Below are 22,669 nucleotides of genomic sequence, written 5' to 3'. Positions count from 1 at the left end.
GTTCTCGTATTTTTTTAAGAAAAGCAAAAAAAAATAAAAATAAAATCAGAGACCGTAACATTTAATTAGGCTGTGATAGCGCCCCGGCCCACCAAGGGGCGGCATGCTGCTTGTGGTCCTCGTCAGTATCATTTTTAAGACGAGAAAAAGACAAGGCGCCTCAAAACAAAATTGAATGGCTAGAGTTGACATAGCGAAGTTATGTTTTTTCTTTCACCTTGTCCAGACTAATAAGTCTATGTAGACGTTGGTCGACGTCATGGACAGCAAAAAAGCGACTTTGAGCGTCCCTGCTTACGGACATGTCATCGCTAGCGAGAAGTGGAGAAGCTCGTCGCTTGTTCAAAGCTTGAAAGGTAAACAAGTTAAATTGTAATGTACTACAGTACTCAAAACGTTAATTTTCCAAAGCACAATTTCGTTTTTTTTCTCACGAAAATCCGATTTTTGCAGATTTTTCCATTAGTATTTAGAAAAGGCAAAATACTGATATTATTTCAAACGTGTTAATGGCATGTTTACACAACGAAACGTTTTTTCCCCAACTGCATGTTTGCTTTCAAAATGTGAAATGCGGTATTTTAGTGTGAATGGAGATGTGTCACTTTCTGCCTGTCCTAACTAAAAAATAAGCTTTTGCTTTTGGAAAAAAAAAAGTGTGGCCTTTGTTGTAACACGAATGTAAACACGATCCTCTCAATAAAGTAACATCTTAAAACGAACTGTCATTTTGTGTGTTTCTTGAAGACTAACATTTTCTCACTAACATTTCCGGAAATATTCCCACTAGAGGGGACGTGTTAAAGTCTCTAAATAAAAGCCACCAAATAGCTAAGTTGACATAATGTGTGCCTTTTGTAACAACCATTTCAGTAAAAAACACCATCCTGACAAATAATGTCAATATAAAGTCCCTGTGAAGTGAAAATTAATCAATTCATCCATTTTCTTAGCATATAAAATAAGCTATCAAGTAAGAAAAAAGTTCCCCTTACTCGCTCTCGTCTTTGTTCTGCATGATGTGCGAGCACTCAGGGCCGACAACGAGGCACCTTAACGCAGCCACCATCAGTTTATTGGAAATATGTATTTTTGGCTAACTGCAGGTGGCAATTGCACAGGATAATCGCTGATGCAAATGAAAGCGCGTATGTTTTTATCGTGGCGAAGGGGCAACTCATGCCTAACCCCTCCAACGCTCGTCACGTGGTACCGTTTTAGCCACTCCCCCCCTAAAAAACAGGAAATTGAAACACTCTACCTCCACATTTGAGGACTACATAGTAGTCAGTTTTTTGCACATTTTTAGCAACTATCTTGAAACGTGTACATTATAATGTGTCTAGAACCAAATCTCTGTGAAACAATCCTGTTTCTCTGCTCCAGCTGGAGGTGTGAAGATCCTGTTTGAGAGCGAGCTTGGTGTGGCCGACTTCCTCCTCCCAAACAAGAGCTGCATCCTCTACCTTTCTGAGTGTGATGTCATCACAGGCGCCGCCTACAAGAGGAAGCTGGTTCGCTACAGGAATGTGAGTTTGTGCTTCTCCCCTGTTTAGTTTTCAGTCTGAGTTTGTGTGTTGGCGTTGCAGGCCTGCAGCAGCTTCCAGGAGCTGGTCCTAGTGGAGAAAACCAGCCTGGTCGAGCAGTATTTCTGGGCCGTCCAGAAGTTTGTTGTGTTAGAGCTAGGCTTGACACTGCTGCCGGTTGGCGGGCAGACGGAGGCGTCACAGCTTCTGCTTCAAATGGTAATGTCACTTTTCGTTAATGCCGGATGACTGAGGTTGCTCTCCAGCTTTGCTTTGTGTACCTGAGTCTTCAGAAGACAAGCATTTCCCCTGAATAGTTTGGTTAAATTGTTGGGGGGAGGGAAGAGGTCTTTTTGACTACGGTAATTGTCTAAAATTGTATTGTATTGTATTGTATTGTATTGTCTAAAAAAAAAAAAAAAAAATTCTAGCGTTTTCCCTTTTTTAGTAATCAGCAGTAGAACATGGGTTGGTTGAGGTGTGCACAGGCCCACCCAGATTGACAGACTGCCCACCCAGTGAGATTCATGAAAAAATATATACTTTTAAATTTCATTCCTTACTCCCTAATCATTATGGAATGAGTGAATGATTCCCAACACAGTCCCTTAAATATTAGATGGTGTTCTTCTTTCTGGCGGCAGGTTCACACGGACGGCAAGGAGAACCCATTCAGAAGAAAGAGCTCATCCGGACTCTTGGACCCGCTGGTCTTGGCAGCGATGCAGCAAGTTCCCGGGGTGGGCCGGGTCAAAGCTCTGGCCCTGTTGGAGCGCTTCTCCAGCATCCATCAGGTGTGCAACGCCACCGCCGCAGAGTTGGAGGCCGTCGTGGGCCAGGCCGCCGCTCAAAACATCCACACGTTCTTCCACAAGTCCACTGCGGCAGGAAGATGACACGCGGCCACTGTGGAGACTAGTGGCATCTTGTACTTGGACAGAACGGGGATGTTTTGTGGCAAAACCTCTGAACGTGTGCCGTATGGATTTTACGAATGGAGCTATTAAGAGGTTGCCACATTTTCCGCGTTTGAGGTTTGAATATCAGCTGTAGTCTTCCTGGGTGGAGTTTGCATATTCTTCTGATGCTTGACAAATTCTCAATACTTAAAAGAAAGAAACTACTTTGTATGCTGTTTTCTTGTTTGTTGTGCAAAGTTATCAAAACAAGCATTGTATGTAATTAACACATTCATATTTACTTGAAGAACTTTCAGTGTGCATTTTTTAAATTTTGTTTACGTTACTCAAGTAAACGAGTTGAATTCGTGTTTCGCCATACTTTTTTTTTTTTAATTGTTTTTTAACAATTATTTGGGTTGTGCTTACTTTCTGTGCATTTGGTGTTGTATTGACACTAGTTATCTTTCTTCCTTGGCAAAATTGATGGTTAGAAAAGAGACCTTCGTCTTGATGGGTTTCTTTGTCTGGTTAAATAAAAGTTTTATTTGATTGATGTGTACTTACTTCTACGTAAGTACAGCGTATGAGTACTTTGACCACTTTTTCTTTCGCCTACAATAGTTTTAAATATTGTAATCGAGGAAAGTATAGTTGCCACGATTTGCGCCGTTTTCCCTCCCAACAGATGACAATTACACGAACATGCGGTGTTGTCAGAGAGATAGCGCCTCTGGTGGTCAACTACACAGTTACACTTGACTGCACAGGTGTTTCTTTTCCCTCCTATTATCCTTTTATATCTGCAGCCGTTCTACATATTCAGTTTCATATCGACCGGAATCAAAGAGCTAATGATAAGATCGCTCTAATGATAACAAGTACATCTGTATGTATCGCGTCGAGTTGAAGTAATGGGGCGTAGTTTGTCTTTTACAAACGGAAACAAGTCGCGGGCTAATGTTGGCTTGTTAGCTAGCGGCCATTTTGTGAAATCGCCCGCCGTCGTTTGACAAAGTAACTTAGCATTCGTTCCACAAATAACGCTTATTGTACTTTTTTCATGTTCTCAGACCAAGCAAGTTTTTTTAGGCCAAAGAGGATGTCCAAGTTGATTAATTTTAAGGTAAGATGAGCCCTAATCATTGTCACCTGGCTTTCTTGCCACATTTCTATCATCGTCGATGTAATTTACCAAATAAAGGATTTGAAGTGAGTGTAAATATTTAATTTAAGTTAGAATTGTTTAATCCTTCATAACAATGTGTCTGTTTTAAATTATGTCTGCGTTTGACCCATTTCCTTCCAAGACTGCATTAATGTGCGTCGAAAATGTCCCCCCAAAAATAAAGTCACCACCATTATCTTTTAGCACATGTACGCATGTTCAATCTATCCTATCAGAATGATAAGGTCAAAGATGTTCATGCCAGTGATCGAGATGATTTATGTAAACATCCAATTCTGCCTTTTAGGAGCATGAACTGCGTCCAGGCTATGTGAGCATGAAATGAGAGGTCCATGTAATTCAATTAAATGACAGCACCATTTCACAACATACATTAAGTTATCTGAAGGCATATGGAGCAGGTCTCAAACCACCCTTCTTGCACATTACCAGACCAATTGAACCCTGCTTGAGTAAAAACTAGGTGACGAAGGCTTGGAAAAATGAAAGTTACTAACAGTATGTAACTATGGTTCTATTAATCCTGTAGGGAAGAATGAGAGAACTCCATATACTGTACAGTACCAAAATACCTTTAACTGGCATGAGACTGTGGGGTGGCCTTTGCCTCGGTTTGTTGGGGAGTGTTACATTGTCATAGAGACATGAGAGTGATTTCAGCTGGTTTAAGGAAGCAATATTTACTCTCAATTAAATTAGCAATAGTATGTTATGGTGATTAGCTGTGACATTAATCGTATTGTTTAGTACTAGTCGTATGAATAAATTATCGCAGAGGTAAAAGTTGGCATTTATGGCTTCTCACCAGTGAGTGTACATAATGTGAGTGTACCTGTTTCCAATATGGCAGTTGGTGGACCCTTCATGCATCTGGGCCCAGTTGGATAGAGTCGGTGGTATGGAGGCGGTAGGCAAACACCAGTACAACGAGCTGTTCGCACACATGAACGACTTCTACGATGATGTCGCCAGTGATGAGTGTGAGATCACGCCCTCCTCACTGGAGGAGGGGCAGGTAAGCTTTGCTCAGTCAGCTGTGTCTCATGGAAGCGTGTGTATCTTCTCTTAGTGGTTGTGTGTGTCTTTTCGGCACAGGTGTGTGTGGTGTACTGGTCCCAGATGAAGATGTGGTGCCGGGCAAGTCTGCAGTCCATTGTTTCAGACTCGCATACGTCTCTTGCTTGCTGTCACCTGCTGGACCATGGAGAATCTCTGGTTGTCCTCCTCAGCCAGTAAGACCGTAGTCGACTCGACACTGTTTGTGTTCTCTGCCTGCTTCATATAAGGGCTTCAATGACAATTCGAATGAGTTGAAAAATTTAATTACAAAAAACATTCAACATTCACGAAAATATTGAATTTTCTCCATCTTTTTTGAGGCCTTTTCATTACATCTCTACCAAAGTAATTATTGGAATCTCATTATTTGTACTTGTACTCCTTACAATGTTTTTAGGGTAACCTTTTTTTCATGTCCCTTACACTTTAAACGTTATATAAACAGTTATTTAGTGTAAAAGAAAACTAGTGTAGAGCAGAGGGCTAGTGTTGTACTTGGTGTGTCAGAATGTGGCAGCTGATGTCTAAAGTTGTATTCTTATCCTCATTTGAGAATCCGACGTGTCAAGCAGGACTTCCTCCAGCTGCCGTTCTGGATGAGGAGGTTCCACCTGGCAAGGATCAAGCCCCTGACGCTGCAAGTGTCTGTTTGCGAGAAGGCCAAGCTGGTGTAAGAGTGCTCATCATCACTAACTCCGCAATACAGCCTGCTTGTGATTGTGTGTTTTATTTGCAGGCCGTCTAGCCGGTGGGACAGCTCGGCCACATCCTACATACGTGACCTTCTCAAGAGTGAGCCTCAAGACATATGCAATTCTTTTCAGTGGTCATCGCTGACACATTTTTCCTCATGTCAAAGCTTCAAGTCAGACTGAGGCTGTTCTACTGAAGGAAGAGTCCAACTCCACCGCCATCGAGCTCTACATGAGCATCAAGGGCATCAAGGTCACCTCACATCAACAAAAACATTTAACGTATGGAATGTGTACATGTTTTGTTTTACGATTGTCCATTTGGGGGCAGTCATTCCCATCCAATCTCCGAGCAGTGCACATGAAAGCAATTTTCTTTAAAGGAGACATATCATAGGACTGGGTGCTAATTCACTATCAATATGTATTGCGATTGACACGTGATCGATATCAATAGAAAATCCCTTAGATAAAATGTTCTAAGGAAAAAAATCGGAAAGCAAACCCCATCATGGCATTGTGCGGGTTGCCAAGATTAGTCAACTAACCACATCGATGATGAAAAATTGTCGACAATTAATTTTTATCGTCGACGCGTTGTTTAATTATATATTTATTTATTTGGCGCATTATTTTTCTTTCAAAACTGCAGCATCTCACTCTTTTCCCGCTGGCTGTTTTTACTGTCTGCAATGCAAATGCGCAGTAGTGGTAACCTGGGTCATATGTGATTTAAACAGAAGCATTGTGGGTAAAGGAGTGTAAGGGCTAAATCGTGTTGGCAACAGAGTCCGAAAGTTCCGGCAAATTTCACCAAATGTACTAAATGCAATGCATACCTGCCTTTCATGGCAACACGATGGGGATCATTTAAAAAAGGAATCGGCTAAGTACGGCTAATGCCAACATTGAGCCAACAAGTTCAACTGGAACTAAAACAATTAGTCAACACACAAATGCACATAACCAGCTAATATTTAGTTTATAGCATACACAGCTGCAGCATTTATACACATACATACAGGATGTGGTTCCATAGACTGCTTTGATTTGATACATTTGCCTTGCTTGCCCTTCAAATCCAGTGTAGTTTGTCATATCTATTTTTCTCTTTCTAAAGAAAAACAGTAGGTTACGATGCCCAACCCTAGTCAGTAGGCACCCCAGACATTAAGCTGTTTGCATACAAGTTCAACACATGAAAAAGTTGCTTCATATGTCCGATATAAGGCTGGAGTACACCTATTGAGCTAACACAGCCCCCCTTTTTTATTTTTGCAGATTTGTGTGAATGATGAGCTGGTGTCCAAGAGGTTTGCCATTCATAGCCAAGACTGTTCCAACGGCAGTAAGCTGGAGCAGCTCAATGTTCAGCATTTTAGATTTTCACACCGCAATCTCAACAAGCCTGCCAGGAAGCCCAGAGCACAGGCCGTGGCTGCTCCAGTGCCATTAACACAAGTGGAAACTGAGCCTCCTCCAGGTGAAAACTTGTTCAGCTTCTTCTGAATTGGTCTATGGTTCAGTTTTAAATCACATTTAATCTTAAAGTACTAGTGTATTTTTTAGAAGTGTAAGTCATGCTTTTTCTTTCATGATTTGGCTGGTCCTGTAACTTATACTCAGGTGTGACTTGTAAATATTAAAATAAGACCTTGGGCTGGACCTCAAAATCATGTTGACATTATTTGGTGGTTGGCAAATATTTTGGGTGCATAACAGCCTGTGGCCACCTTCTGTTAAAGAGAGTGGGTGTAAAACGCTGCAAACCTCCCTTTCGTGGCATCACGGCAGTGATAGACGAGCATCTAAAAAGGAAGCACGTGGCTGATGCCCGACTTTATTTCTGCTAATAAGGACAATCGTGTCTGGAAGCTAGCATTAGCACACAGCTAGCACACACAGGCTACCGTGTGTGTTTGATGTAACGCAATGCCCTGTTGTGGTAAGCTAACATATTGTAGCGTCTACTATGATTTACGGAGGCATTAGTCAGTGAACTCAAGTTTATTAACAACCAAAAGACAGTTTTTGTATGTCCGTGGTTGACATCAAACAGGAAAAGCACAGCACACGAGCTACCTTACAGTCTATTTTCAATGCCGCGAATGCAAGCAGTGTTGCTCTGTCTCTTTTTGATAAAACCTACACTATTATAATTTGACATTGGTCATGATGGTGGTACGTTGGTCGTGTCAGAAGTTCAACAACCACTGACCTCTGAGATGTTGATTCCATTAACCTAATGTCATGTGACCCTCAGTGATGCTGGGAGCTAGACTGGGAGGCTGTGACGGGATGACAGCACCCCCTCAGGTCAGTGTTTGTTAGTGAATGTGACGAACTTGTCATCCAGTTTGTTTTTATTTTGTCTGTTACATATCCATGTTGTTTTCATTTCGTTTTCATGTTGTACCTGTTGTATTCACATTGCATCCAACCTTGGTCGCTGTTTTTCAGAGCCCAGGGTGTGAGGGAACCAGCAGCTCAAAAATCCCAGATGGACAAGCATTACCAGGCAGCCAGTCAGCAAGGTGAAAGTGCATCAGCATGAATGAGGTAACGAAAAAAAGAAAGACAATTCATGTGACGGCAGTGTCATTTCAGTGTGTCACCGGACAAATTGGACTCCACGTTCAAGTCCTACCTCAGTCTGTTCAGGTGAGTAATGACATCACGGTCATGCTTTCGTCTGAGTGGCTGGCGGCTGATGACTGTGGTTGATGGTTGCACAGGTTCATGAGGTTCCTCAATCCGGCATGCAGCTTTAATGAGACAGAGACAAGTGTGAGTTTCATATAAAGCATAATTAAAAATAGGGCTGAACGATTAATTGCATTTGCAATATAATTATGATTTGAAAAGACGCGAATACGTCATTACTTTATTGACAGAGTAGGGAGGAGGGGGATTCACCCAACGCTAAGCTAACGCTGCCGCAGCTACAGTATGCTTGATCCTTTTCACCTCGCATGGTTAAAACTTTCCGTGTGTGGGGAAAAACCCTCACTGTGTACGTGTGTTGTCATTTTTATGATGTTTTGGCTGCCGTCGGAGTGGGTGTGAGGAAATATTTGTCATGGGGTCGGTGCGTGCCGCCGTTGACTTCGATCAAAGTTCAAAGTTTGAACACACGCACACATGTGAGTGTGCGGCTCCTTGAGCCACAACAAATAAAAACCCATCCGTGCAAAATTGTCAAGCAGTCAAATATTAAGAGGATGAATTCGGCTGTGTTCCGAACTAAAAGGTGGACGGAAAGCTGTTGAGGCGCTGCCGAGTGGTCATCATGCCCGGTGGCATCATAAGTAGTCATTATTTTACATTTCCTACCGGGTGGCGTGTGCGATGTTACTAAATGAAGATCGGGTAAGCTTTAATTCCATACCTGTATGTTTTATCTATATATCTGTCTATATTTTAAGTTGAGTGAATGAATTAAGATGTGCAGTCCACGTTTACATATTTTCTACACCAGAGCTGTAGAAAAAAAAAAATCGCAACTCCTATCACAGTCGCAGTTATTTGGGAAAAAAAAAAATCGCAATCAGATTATTTTCCATAATCGTTCAGCCCTAATTAAAAATAAGTCAGACACAACGGTAATTACCGTCATATGTGAACGTTACAGGTGAGTCAACCTGAGGAGTTGATTGAGTGTTCATCTCAACATTCCTCCAGCTCATCCAGCCCAGGACAGGAAGTGTAAGCGGCCAATTCGACACCACTTTTGATACTCCAGCAACAGTGACACAGGAAAAAAAAAAACTAAAACAGTGACACGGGGGAAAAAAAAGAGATATCAGCGCAGGCTTTCTGGATTAGTGGTCCTCAAACCTGGTGTGCCTGGAAACCTAGGAATCTGTGAGCTGTAGCTTGAGGGTCTGCAAAATGATTTGCAATCAACCTGTCTGTTGTGTCATTGAAATTAAAGACCATTCATAAAGGTACAGGCACACTGATAAAACTAAATACATTCTTCTTCCCTATTTTAGTTTTGGGCCAATTAAAAGCTCTGATATGTTTTACACATCATCACCAATTACTGTAAATCTGAAACCCCTAATTTAATAAACTGGTTCTCGTCAAGAACACTACAGAAATAGTCTTTTTTTTTTCTTAGAGATTACAGGTGTCTTTTATAGTAGTGAGGATGTAATATTACTAAAATAAATGTGTCCTTTTGTAATTCACTTAAAATGTGATTTTATTCCTTAGTTAAGCTTTAAATTGAATATTATTTTGACTGTATCTTGCAGAAAAAAACGACTCGCGAGATTGAAGCTTTTCACTGCTGTACAAAGTACAGCTTTGTTCTCGTAACAGCACAAATGTTTTTGTCTTAAATATGCATTTAACATTACATTTAGACTTCTTTAAATAACCTTTTAATTCCTGACTTTTCTGGATACACGTGCTACTGTAGTTTATGTCAAAACCATTACATTACATACATTTGACATTAAATATGTGGTATTGAAAGTACACCTTTTTTTTACAAGCCCAATGCACTAGGGAAGTACTATACTATGTGATTTTCATTTTTTGCTGTAACGCAATGTATGATAACACCCCTCTTTTTTTTTTTCTTTTCTTTTTCTGGTAATGCGTCTCATGCTCGAGAAATTACGCTAGTTATGTTATTTGACGTTAGCATTATGAGGTGTTTCCCAAAGTAAATAAATAAATAAACCTGTAATGAGTCCCTGGATCCCCAAAGTCTGAGAATACCTCATCTAAAATGAAAATATAGCAATCAAATCTGTGAAACATCAGCCTGAAGGCGTTGTGTGCATGTTTCAGCAAACTGTCTCCGACCCAATCGAACGTGAGGAAGAGGAGCGACGGCAACTCGGCATGCACAAGGTGTTTCATTTGTAAATACTTTACAATCATCAAAAGTCCTATTCGACTGACGTTGCTCCGTGAGTGCCCTACTACATTTAATCTGAACCCTTTCATTTCTCGTTGCTGCTTGGAGATTTTCGGAGTGGTTGAATCCACAGCCTTTGAAATTTCAGTCAGATGATGATGATGATGATGATGAAGAAGATGACCCGGTAGGCTTGCTTTTATTTCCTTAGCCAGGTTAGCTAATTCAAGTCCATGTCACTCTACCTTGTTAGAAGAAATGATTATCAAGATAAGAAGGTGATGTCGATCATTTGTTGTCAGGTGCCTCCCAGCGCTCCCAAGATGGGCGGAATTCTGGTGCACTCTGTTGTCCCAATTGAGCCGTGCTCAAGCCTGGATGACGCCCCCATCACTGTGACCCTTTGCAGGGTAGATAATGACCTACTATGATTGTTAATAGAGCTACAGCTAATATTTAGACTCAAGCTTTAGGGGGCAGTTTCTGCTTTGTGTCTAGACATTGCAGAGGAAGCAGGTCTGCCTGTCTCCTACGGACCTTCTTAGTTGGCCCTCCGTGGGCCGAGGGAACAACACCGTGGTCATCTCGCACACCGCCGACCAGCCCCAAAGCTACCTGCCACCCCTCCTCAGTCACATTCTGCTCAGCACTATCTTCACCATCTCCTCCTCTCGAGCGGGCGTGAGCACATATCACAAGTATCACACAATACGTCAACTAACAGAATGAAAATAAGCAGCTTGTGTTGTGTGCACTTGTAGCCAGTAGCAGTGGTGCTGTGTCCCGGCTGGGAGAAAGTCCAGCTGGTCTGCGACCTCCTAGAGGAGAGCAAGGTTACCCGGCGCCTCAATCCGACTAGCGCGCTGCTCGGTGGTGCAAAAGATGATGCCAAAGGCTTCAAGATTCCCAAAGACTGTAAGTTGCTACAACATGTTCGTCGTCTCCTCCACCCCGTTGTCGTCATAGCAAAGCTGGGCCTTGCAGTTGAAACGGTAACAAACACACATTGTGGAACTGCGGCCTCCTTAATGTCCGGACAAGCGGAAAAGGCACCAAACTACGTCCGTGGGCGTTGCACAGAATAGTTGCAGTGTGTAAGTGTCTTTAGACTCACTATGGCCCCTTTACCTTTGTTTTCTTACATTTTCTTGTACAGGCCTGCTGCTAGTGACCACTCCCTTCAGCCTGGTGCGTCTTCTGTCATGTCACTGCTTTCTGTTCCTGCGTCTGAGCCACCTTGTGTTGGATGAGGCTGACCAGCTCTTCACGCTGGCTCCAGAGCAGGTGACACCTTGGTGGTGGTGTAAAGTTTGTCATGTCAAATTGTATCAAGAGATGGAAAAAATATGGTCATTTCTCATCACAATTAACACTATTATCACAATTTTACCAAAAGAAATGTAAAAAAAAAAAAAATCTGATACACACTGCAAAAACATTGTAAAATGTTTCATTTTAAATGTAAAAACATCCAAATCAAATCTAAATTATGTACTTTTTTGATATTGGAAATTGCAATGGCTACAACCACGCTCCATAGAACAAAATGTGAAATTAATTTGTGATTACTTGCGATTAACATTTTAATTGAATGAACAGCCCAAGTTTTTATAGATCGTAGGAAGGAAAAATCTATAAAAATACATTATACATACAGTATTTGTGGTTTATCACCTATTCTTGGTGAGTGTCTAAGCCATAAATCGACCAATATATATTCTGTTTCAACTAGAATTGGTGTTTTAGAATATATCCCCGGCAATCATTTTGTAATTAAGAATTGAAACTGTAAAATGAAGCTTTTGGAATTTGACCACAGTTATTGGTATACTGGAAAACATTTCATTGCTAATGACACCTAAAGCATCATTGCTTACTCCTCTTGTCAGATGGAGAGCATTTTGCAGCATTATCAGAAGGTCATCTCGCGCCAGGAAATGTCCTCAAGTCCACAGCAGCTGGTCGCTGTGGCCAAGCGGTGGACGAGTCACATGGAGGCTTTGGTGGTCGAGCACATGCCCTGCGCTTGTGTCGTCATAGCAGCTCCGGAAGAAGCGGCGCTGTACGGCAATGTGCAGCAGGTCACTGCAAAGGAACTTTGACCCTGTAGCTTGGATCATGATTATGATGACGTCATCTTGTCACAGCTTGTCTTCATGACCTTGGAGAACAGCAAGATCTCCACATTGTTGAGTGGGTTGGATTTCAACCCTGACGTCGGCCAGAAGACTCTCATCATCTGCAACTCCGCTGAGGAGGTTGAAGATGTACACAAGGTAAGTAGCAATGGCAAGACTGTGTTTTGAAAAAGTATTGGATCACTGCACAGTTTGATTGATTTTATTGATTACATTTTTCAGGATGTTTTTTTTTTTCATCCAAATAACTTTTTGTTTCCTGCTCCTTTACTGCATCCTCACTGACTTGCACTGCATCCACTAACCGAATTTACAAAAGCACTGTTAGTGTTAAAAACTTGGTGCTGATTGCTGAACATTGCCAGACATGTTGCCCATTTATACAGTGGAAAAGCAGTGAATTGTCCACACGTTTGACACTTTACACCCGAGGTATGTGTTTTCAAGCCATAAATGTACAGCATTTATGAGGTCACCTTGGTATAATAATGCTGGGAGGGGAAAAAACAATTTCAAAGCTTGTTTTCCGGAAAAAACAAGGACAAAAACTTGGCTTTCTCTATAAGCAAAGGGTAGAAAATTCAATTGAAGTCTGACTTTTGTGTAAAATTGAGATTTTATTATTTTGAGATCTTTTCTTGTCTCCCAACAGGCTGTGAGCTGTAAATCAGCATTCTGTCTGAAGATTCACCCGGTTTTAATGCACACGTTGGACTGTGTGCTTCAGCAGTGGGCCAAAAGCATTGGGCCTGGCACACACGTCATTCTGGGTAAAGCACGACACACTTCACATCCTCACACTTTGATATACGTCCTCTGGGTCAGGATAAGTATTGTCTCCTTGAGAAATATTTGTCTCAGACAAAAGAAAAGCAGTTGACTCTAAAAGATTGAAAAGCCCTGTTCTAGGTATACCTGTATGTGATTTTTTATTTTTATTTTTTTGCTTTTTAAAGTGGAAACTAAAAACCAAAATCACTAAATCAAACTAAAAAAAATCACACTGGTGCTAACACTAAACAGGGGATTTTTGCGCTGTTTTTGTTTTGTTTTAGTCACCACCAGAGAGTGCCTGTTGTGTTTGGGGCTAACAGATGCCACCTGTGTGGTCCATTTTGACTTCCCAAGTTCACCCAAAATCTTTGGAAGCCGACTCTTTTGCATGAGCAACAACTTCAGAAAGCTCACAGACCCTGTAAGCCCAGCACCAGGTGTCGTAGATCTTGACCGGATGTGGCTCTAATGCCGTCTCTGCTTTCCATCTCAAGCCTTCCTCCCAAGACTCTAAGGCGAAAGTCCGTCGAGTCTGCAGGTCCTTGCTGCTGGTTTCCGAGAAGAATGCGCAGCACGTTGGTGGCCTGGTGCGCTACCTGAAACGAAGCCAGGCTCTGCTCCCTGCAGAGCTGCTCTCTTTCGCAGAGGCGGCCGACGTGGCCCGAGAGGAGCTGAAGACTGAGCGGCCACTCTGTCACCACCTGAAGAGCTTTGGAATGTGCAGGTTTAAAGCCACCAGACAACATACAGTATGAAAATGAAAAATACAGATGCTCATGCTTTGTGCAAATATTTACGTTAGGAAATGTCAGACATAAAGTGAACCACTGTTGCATATCCACCCACAGTAATGTCAAAAAACAATATAAAGAGATTATGTAAAAAAAAAACATTAAAACAGTTTTGCACCGCCAACAACCCTAAACAAAAACACATTTAAACTTATTAAAACGTGTATTTAAGAAATATTCCTTAGTATTAGTATCAATATAATTTGAGTACTGTACTGTGCACCTCATTAAAAGCTGCAACAGCTAAATTTAGCCGTAAGACTAATTTGTACATATATTGGCTGCTTCGTCTTGATAGCCGCGGGTCTCCATGTTATAACGTGATAGTTGCAAAGAAAGAGGTCACACAGATGGATTAAAAAAAACAACAACAACATTTTTTTACCTTAAACTTCGTGCATTGATGTTATGGTAAGTATCAACTTTCAAACTACTCACAGCGCAGCATCACATCCAAACAAAAGAGAATTAAATTTATATTCAAACACCACAATGTTCAACCAATCCATACAGTACATCACCACTCACAGGCATATAATTATTGCTGCTTGGAAGGACAACTTCTCTGTCTGTCTTAATTATGCCACATCTACAGCCAGTAGAGCTCAGTGCTGCCCAGCATGTTGTGGCACAACAACATTCGTTTAAGGTTCATGCTGAAATTTCATCTCGAGGCGGAGTATCCCCAACTGAATTTAAGTAGATTGTGTGTGTGTGTGTGTGTGTGTTTTTCTGTGTAGGTTCAGCGCCGTGTGTCCAGATCGCCACAGGCTCAACTCTCAACTGGATCAGTCCAAACTTCCTGATTCTGGACTCATAGAGGTTACTATGCCACAATTCTACCTACCAGAGATGGAGGACTGAAGTCAAGTTTTGATGACTTGGGGTTTTACAACAACTCAGAAGACTTAGGGTTTAAAGTTGGACTTGATTAGAGTCGTAAAGACTTGACAGACTTAATTGTTGTTTGTTTTATATGCTTGGTTTCAAGACTAAAACATAAAAGTAATGAATTAGGATCTATTATAATGCCAGTATAGTCGTGCATGCTGGCAATGGCAAAGTCATGATGGGAGGATTAGCTTGTCAAACGACCTTTCACTATCAGATGGTGTCGTCATGTCATGTTTGGTTGCCAAGAGTTAATACTTTTGACTATAAAGCTACTAGTGTCATGTAAAATATCAAGTGCAGAAAGCAAAATTTGTTTTTCAAAGACAGCCAGGCCGACTACAGTAATACTCTGCTTTAGTGGTGAATAGCGAAAAAGCACCAATGGTGGGATTTAAGAAAAACAAAAAAAACCCAGAAGAATTAATGTATGGTGAATATGGAAGGATCACTGTACACATGCCTGTGATTTGTGTGCAGGTGTTGCCTCTCCACATCAAGACTGCGTCCGTCTTCTATGGTCGTATAATCCAGAAGGAGGGCAATGTCTTTGGCAGCATGGTGGCTAACATGACGTCTTACTATGCTGACAGCAAGCCGTGTCCTGAGGAGGTGCTACAAGGAGCCTTATACACTGTGCATGATGACAACAATTTCCACAGGTCTTGATCTTCACACTACAGTGTACTTCCATTTATCGAGTGAGACGTCCTAGACCCACCCATGCTAGGCGATGAATCTCAATATAGAAAAACCTAAAAAAAGAAACCTTTGTTTGTGATATAGTGAGGGTTTGCACTCTGTGAATTCCGTCCGTGTGATGCTTAGCATAGTTCCTCCTCCTCCTGCAGGGTGAAAGTCCTTGCTGTCCCCGACACCAAAGGCCGCCTATTTTTCACTGTCCTCGTTTGCTTCATTGACATCGGAAAAGTGGAAGAAGTCAAATCCCACCAGATCCTGCGGCTGCCAGAGGAATTCCACTCTTTGCCTGGCCAGGCAGTGGAGATGATCTTATGCCAGGTGAAGCCTGGCGATGCGGAGGCTGACTGGCATCCCAAGGTACCCGAGGCCATGGCCTACTTTTTTTTTGCTCCCAACACTTTTTACTTATATCTCCAAGCTTCTCAAGAGGAATGCTTGGTTGTAATCCATCTAGCAGCTCATGCAAACTATCAGCTTCGGCCGAGCTCATGTTCGTAAACTAGGGCGGATACCTGGCACGAACAGGCGCCGCACCGAGGCACGAGGTATGAGCCGCGCTTGCTAGCCTGGGCGGCTAAATATTATCCACCCGCACTGAATAGGTCCCTTCGTCTAAGTAACTAATTCTCACCTCAGTGGCGATAAATAAGATACATTTCTAATAAGCATCATTATCAATGAAGGCTGACGAGGAGTAGCAACACCGACAGAGCGAGCACAAGAATGCTAATTGCTAAGCTAATCACCAGAAAAAGTGCTTCTGTGTTTAGTACGCTTTTCACAGAAGACTAGGTGGAGAGCGACCAGCTGTGAACAGCAAATTAGTGGGTAAATTAATGTCTAAAGCAGGGGTCACCGACATTTTTGAAAGTCAGAACTACTTCTTGGGTACTGATTACCGCAAAGGGCTTCCAGTTTGATAGCTTAAAATGATTCATCAACTCTAACTCCTCACATTGATCGTGTTAATGATTTCTCACAATCATTACAAAGCAGATAAATATCAAAATGCAACACTATTTCTTTAAGTCTCTGCCAGTGTTCACATTTTCAAATGATCACGTTCCTAGAAGTCACAATGTCCCATCACTGGTGCAATATTTTTAGAACAGGCCAACGGGTTACTCGTGATCCTGGGAGGGCGCAACCTGGTGTCCATAAATACAGAGTGATCTGCACTACACCAGAAAACGTAATTCACCCAAAATGGAAAGGAAATGAAAATGTTGTGAACAATATTTGAACACCGTCAGGTGACCAGAGCCATCAGCCAGAAGATACAAGGTGTTAAGCACAGAGCCAGAGCTGTCCTCAGTCTGGGAAACACAGTCTTTCTGGATATTATGGTATGTTGTCAACTTGTCACTGACTAGATGGTGCGTTGACACATTGAAAACCATCTTGATCGTTGTGCTTCTTGGAGGTTCTGGAGAGTCGAGTGGCCGGTATGAAGACTGTGATTAGCGAGTACAACGTTGCCACCCTCATTTTGAATACGGGAATGGCCGAACGAAACCCAGATCATCTGGGCCAGCTGAAGCTAATCAGTCCGGAAGGGGCAACCAATCATGCATGTGGGTAAGGAAGCTTGTAAGGAATGTCAGGATCCAGCAGCCTGCTGGACTGTTCTGAGACTGATATTGGTGACATCACTTTTTTGGGAGGGGGGAGGGGGTGGCTAATTTTATTTTATTGTACTCATAATCCATAAGTCCATTTTCTCCAATGCTTATCCTCATTTGGGTCAAAGGTGAGCTAGAGCTTATCTCAGCTGAGAGGTCTCTGACAAGCTGTTTGGTGTTCAAAAAGAGAGTGACAGGAAGTTTTTTGACTTTGCAGCAAAACTGAAAGTGGTCCTGACACAACAACCAACCAGACTCCTCATCTTAATGACAAAGACGGTAAAAAGTCTTGCATGTTGACATTTTGAATGCAGCAACAGGCTAACCTAAAGTTTCTGATCAAGCTCACATCGTTTCATGTTGGCTTGTGATGTGTTCAGGCGTTCCTGCTCGCGTCAACCAAAACGACAATCAGATGTGTCATGGGGACGGTCACATGACCAAAAGGTATGCTAGTACAGAAGGACCGTTTTACTGTTTTTATACAATACGGTGCTATTTTTCTAAATGAAAAATGTAGCAAGTAAAATTGGGGTTTAGGTCTGGAAATTTGTCATGCGAGAAAATTGAGTTCGAAGCCTGGTCATGGGACAGCTTAAACTTGTGTGAGGGTGGACAAATCAGTTTGAGAACCATTGCGGTAGCATCCAGACTTGCCACGCTGAGACTTGATGCGTGCCACTTTGATGCCGCCGTGTGTCAGTCTGCACCCGCAGGTCCGCTGGTACCAGACGTCCACGTCACTGAGCGTCACGCTGAAGCTGAGGGACCCGCAGAATCAGCGCTGCGACTTCCACCCCGACCGCGCGGTATACAGGTCTGTCAGAACGGCGGCGGCGTTGACGCCGCTCGTTGCTCATGCGCTTCACTCTGCACATGGCGGTCACTGGAGCCTTTTGGCCAGAGCTCTGTTCACTGGAGGCAGTGGATACATGTTTAGCAAGGCTTACTTTGCCTGAGGGGGATGATCATGCTATCATCAGCATGGGACACGCATGCTTGTTTTCTAATCATATTCACCCGACTTGTCACTTGGAGTCCGTCTGCGGGATTGTTTGATTTTGACTCCATTTTGATTCTCCTTTGAGCTCACCTCATTATTTGAACCTGCTGGGGTTTTTTTTCTGCTACATTAGCATCTTGACTTACAAGTGGCCCAACTTACGAATTTTTCAATTAGAAGTCATCGCTTGGTTGATTTTTGTTCTATATTTTGATAGAGCCATGGTTTATTGAACGGGACGAACCGTAAAATACAAAATGTAAACACTCGCAGAGAGCTGCTGAAGCCACCACTCACGCCCGGACGCTCACACGCACGATGTGTTCCAGGTCCCGATGTCGCACACTAAACCACGTGCCTTAAAGGTTTACATTGAACATCCAAACCCTACAGTGTGTACAGTAATTACACTTTATAAATCTTGATTCTTTACTTTCTTTTTTTCTTTTTTTTTTTTATTCAATGCAATGCTTTTTTTTCTTCATTAAAAAGCGGAACTGATTAGTAGCATTTTAATTTCAACATCGAAAAACTGATTTGATTTTCAAGTAAATTTGTATGTGAACTTGGTCACAGAGCGAATGCAACTTGTCAAGGTACCACTGTAAATTGCAATGAGGATGATCTCATCTTTATTTACTCCCAAATGTACTTTCTCCGACAGAAATATGGACCTGTTTAGTTGAACACTGACATGATTCTGTTGATTTGAATGTCAGATGTTTTAAGGGTTTGATTGTTCTGCCTGTCACTGCATGTCGCTGGCAGTTAAAGAACGTTTTTTTGTATTTTAAATTGACCACATAACAGACTTAATGTGTCTTCTTAAGAATGTTTGATGTCACATTTAGTTTCCCTTGATTGTTAGCGTTTGTTTTTCTCAAGCGTGTAATAAAACAGTGATTCTCAACTGTTGTCACACTGGGACCCACATTTTCCTGTTGTAGTCACGTTGCGTCCCAGTTTTTTGTTTTTTTGTTTTTTAAGACAAGAATAAAGACAACCCTTTGCGTAAAAATAAATGAATAAAAATAGTACGCATGCTTTCATGTTTAGTGTCTTTCAGAGCATCTTATTAAGAAGCTAGGGATGAACATGACAAAAATAGATTATGGGAAAGGAAAAGCAAAAATCTGCAAGTAATTGACAACAGCTCAAAGCCAAATAACACAAAGATTTATTGATGATAAATGCCACTAGATAGCAGCAAAGCCCCCTTTTGCCATTAGACTAGACTAGCCTGACAAAATGAAACGCCTCCCTTCAATGCAATATTGTATTATTCCCCCAATGCAATAATAATGTTGCTTGTCAAAATGCTAAAACCTGGTGACAAAGCAATATTTATATTATATACATAGCTTTGGCCTGAGATTCAAATCTCATAAAGAGTGAGCAGAGTACATTAGAAGTCTTCACTTGTGTGCATGTGTGTGTGTTTAGTGGCGTTGTGAATGGTCGGCACTACGGAGTGGATCTGGATCTCCACGCGGCCGTGTTGGCTGAGCACTGCCACTGGGAGCTGAAGTCCAATGAGCCCGTCCTTACGCTGGTCAAAGGAGAGCGTGGCTACTGGCCTACGCTTCTCAGGAGCAAGGTGCTGTTTGATTGAAACTTCTCACATTACCGTCAAAGCAACATTTCAGCTTCAGTTTTATTTTTTATATATATATTTTATTTATTTTTGTTGGTTCTGGGTTCCCACAGAACATTTTTGTGAGTTACGACATGGAACATCTGGAGGAGGAAGACACCGTGTCAACTCATAGTAAGACCATTTAAATCACTCGTTAATAGGCGTGGGAAGTTTATGGAGTTTATCAATGAATTCAAGTTCATACTTCATCATGATGAGGTTTGTTTTTGGTTTTTTGGGGGGGATGCCTGCCTAGCGTACCGGTAGTTTAAAGTGCGTCCCCGCTAACTTGCACTCCTTGCTGTAGCAACACGCCTGCAAACAGCGAAGAGCTAGTTTATAAAAACACAGTTACATACATATTTTGACAAAAAGAAAAACTTGCATTCAAATATGCATCACATTCCTCAGAATTTAAAACAATTATGTGGAATTTGATGCAAGTTAATGCTGGGGATCAAAACTATTTCAAAGTCTGTTTGGCCTCAAGTACGGCTTTGTGTACTTCATCCATGTGACGCTGCTTTGTTGTTCAGGTGAAGCGTTTGTGGGCGACACGGGAGAAGAAGGCCACTTTTTCAACGGGTACAGCAGCACTGACAGCGACTCCACATGCTGAACACAATTGTCGTCGTTTCATGCCGCGAGGAGACCGCAAACCAAGGCCTACCGCTGTGAATATTCCGTGATGACGGTGCGAGTGTCAGACGACTTGAGTGGTACAAGAAGACGTTTGGATTCTAGAAGTCTGACAACAACTCGACAACCTTGTTGAGATGTGACCAAAGAAGTAGAAAACAAAGATGGTGACATGAGTTATTGTCATCTTGATAACTGATTTATCATTTAGAGACCTTGTTTAACTAGACAGATAGATACTGTGAAAAAGTATTTGCCCGCTTGTCAAATTCTCACTTTTTTGCATCGTCTCCTAACTTTAAGATCATCCAAAAAAAAAAAAAAACGTACATCAGACAAAGATGTAAAAGTAAACTTAAAAAGCAGTTTTTAAATGGTTATTTTATTGATTAAGGGGAAAAAATTATGCCATGCTACCTGGCCCTGAGTGGAAAAGTATTTGCTCCCTAAACCTAATTACTGGTTGGGCCACACTCAGCCGCAACAACCAATTGACAATGAATCTTGTAATAGTTTGGGATTTTGTTTTTTATTTCACATTGACTTTTTTCTAAACTTACTTTTAGTTTATTGAGAAAATTTGTTGATTTTTTTTTTTTTTTTTTTTTTTTTTAAATGCTTTGTTTTATTAGTTTTAATATTTGTTTTAGTTTTTTCGCTGTGGAGTATTGATCGAGTGCATGATAAAAAAAAAAATCACTAAATATTGTGTAATTTAGTAAGTAAGGGCGGCCAACTGGTTAGCACATCCGCCTCACAGTGCAGAGGTTTAGGGTTCCAATCCGGGCTCTGACTTTCCTGCGTGGAGTTTGCATGTTCTCCCCGTGCGTACGTTTTTGCATAAACATTAGCATTATGGGTTAATTGAACACTCTAAATTGTCACCAAGGTGATTGTCATTGTGAGTGTGAATGGGTGTTTGTCTGTGTATGTCCGGCGATTGGCTGGCAACCAGTTCAGGGTGTACCCCGCCTACTGCCCGATGACAGCTGGGATAGGCTCCAGCACGCCCGCAACTCTTGTGTGGTTAAGTGGCTCGGATAATGGATATATGGATTTGTTAATGAAAATATTTTTTCAATTTTATTTTTATTTAGTTTTTGTTGACTATAATAACCTTGCTCTGGAGATATTTTTCTTGCAGACTTTCTTTAATTCAGCCATGTGAGGGTTTTTGAGCATGGATGGCATTTTAAAGGTTATGCCACTTAAGATAGGCCACTCCAAAACATTCATTTTGTCTTTTTAAGCCATGCAGAAGTTGACTTGCTGATGTGTTTTCAGTCGTTGTTATGCAGTCATTAAGTAGAACCCATATCCGCTTTGCTCCTTGAATTTGTTTGGATTGTGGTATTTTGTTAGTTTTTTGAGATATGTTGGCCGACTTCATTTTGTCAGACTTTGAATATTTTAGTTTTTTACCTTAAATAAAATCACCATTTAAAAATTGCATTTTATGTTTACTTTGCCTTTGATATTTACATTTGCTTGATGATTCTAAACAAGAATTTTAGAAGGGGGCAAATACTTTTTCATGGCGCTGTAGATAGAATGGAACCTTGGTTTATGAATCCATTACATTTAAATTACTTTCAATGGTGAAAGATTATTTGAGATGCAAGGGCTTTGATTTAAATGTGGTCGCGGAACAAATCAAAGGGACTATATGGCCAGAATGGCCCATTTTTCACAAAAAGGGAAAAAAAAGATCTTTTGATCAGGAAAATTAAACTTGCATGCATTTTCAATTATATCAATTTGTTTTGTAAAAATCAGTAAATAACTAATACATCTTGTACTGCCTCTTCTTCATCTGCAATATGGATACTACCCTCCATATCTTGGTGTGGCAAAGTGGAGGAACTGGAAACAAAATTGGTCGAAGTTTATAGACGGAAATGCAAACGGAAACCCGTTTAAAATGATAGGCAGACCGGCCTATAAGTGATTACTATTTATTCCGGCCGGACAAAAAGACGGATTGACGGACGGCGGAAGGGTAACCCAGCTGCAGGCGCAAGACGAAAAACGGACTGGGAAAAAATTGCTAGGGGATATTTTTGTGATCAAGTTAGGCGACTCTTTTTTTGTTTTTGTTTTGTTTTTTTTCTTCTTTGCAAGTAAAGGCTTTGATCTTGACACCCTGACCTACAACCTAGACATACAAAGAAGATGAGAGATTTCTTTTGGCAGCTTCCCTCGCCATTTTTTTCTCGTCTTGTATCAATTTTGGAG

General features: G+C 41.5%; 2 protein-coding genes across 3 annotated transcripts; both read left to right on the top strand.

Annotated features, from left to right (window-relative positions):
* The first annotated feature begins 206 nt into the window (after positions 1-206).
* Positions 207-3,018, top strand: faap24 (FA core complex associated protein 24). Its single transcript, XM_086027716.1, has 4 exons — positions 207-356; positions 1,387-1,529; positions 1,590-1,745; positions 2,171-3,018. The coding sequence occupies exons 1-4, from the start codon at positions 260-262 to the stop codon at positions 2,420-2,422; spliced, it is 648 nt and encodes a 215-aa protein (XP_085883842.1). The 5' UTR covers positions 207-259; the 3' UTR covers positions 2,423-3,018.
* tdrd12 (tudor domain containing 12) lies at positions 3,012-22,228 on the top strand. Of its 2 annotated transcripts, XM_086027709.1 has the most exons (35): positions 3,012-3,195; positions 3,499-3,551; positions 4,465-4,629; positions 4,710-4,846; positions 5,227-5,343; positions 5,410-5,465; positions 5,533-5,618; positions 6,647-6,848; positions 7,629-7,681; positions 7,826-7,899; positions 7,973-8,026; positions 8,101-8,152; positions 8,997-9,070; positions 10,169-10,231; positions 10,347-10,425; positions 10,541-10,648; positions 10,737-10,919; positions 11,000-11,153; positions 11,395-11,522; positions 12,128-12,319; positions 12,386-12,514; positions 13,029-13,146; positions 13,432-13,571; positions 13,645-13,874; positions 14,682-14,763; positions 15,313-15,494; positions 15,684-15,891; positions 16,788-16,880; positions 16,958-17,112; positions 17,374-17,435; positions 17,537-17,603; positions 17,860-17,973; positions 19,603-19,756; positions 19,867-19,927; positions 20,332-22,228. In XM_086027709.1, the coding sequence occupies exons 1-35, from the start codon at positions 3,012-3,014 to the stop codon at positions 20,412-20,414; spliced, it is 4,092 nt and encodes a 1,363-aa protein (XP_085883835.1). In that variant the 3' UTR covers positions 20,415-22,228. The 2 variants fall into 2 exon arrangements, with proteins under 2 accessions (XP_085883835.1, XP_085883836.1); XM_086027710.1 differs by lacking the exon at positions 3,012-3,195 and having other exon boundaries at positions 3,204-3,551.
* The last annotated feature ends 441 nt before the right edge of the window (positions 22,229-22,669 follow it).

The sequence above is a fragment of the Filicampus tigris genome, chromosome 4 (assembly GCF_054856515.1).
Source record: "Filicampus tigris isolate MCC_2025a chromosome 4, RoL_Ftig_1.0, whole genome shotgun sequence".
Taxonomy (NCBI): Eukaryota; Metazoa; Chordata; class Actinopteri; order Syngnathiformes; family Syngnathidae; genus Filicampus; species Filicampus tigris.
The sequence above is the reverse complement of the archived record's forward strand: the minus strand, read 5'-3'. Positions and strand labels throughout refer to the sequence as shown.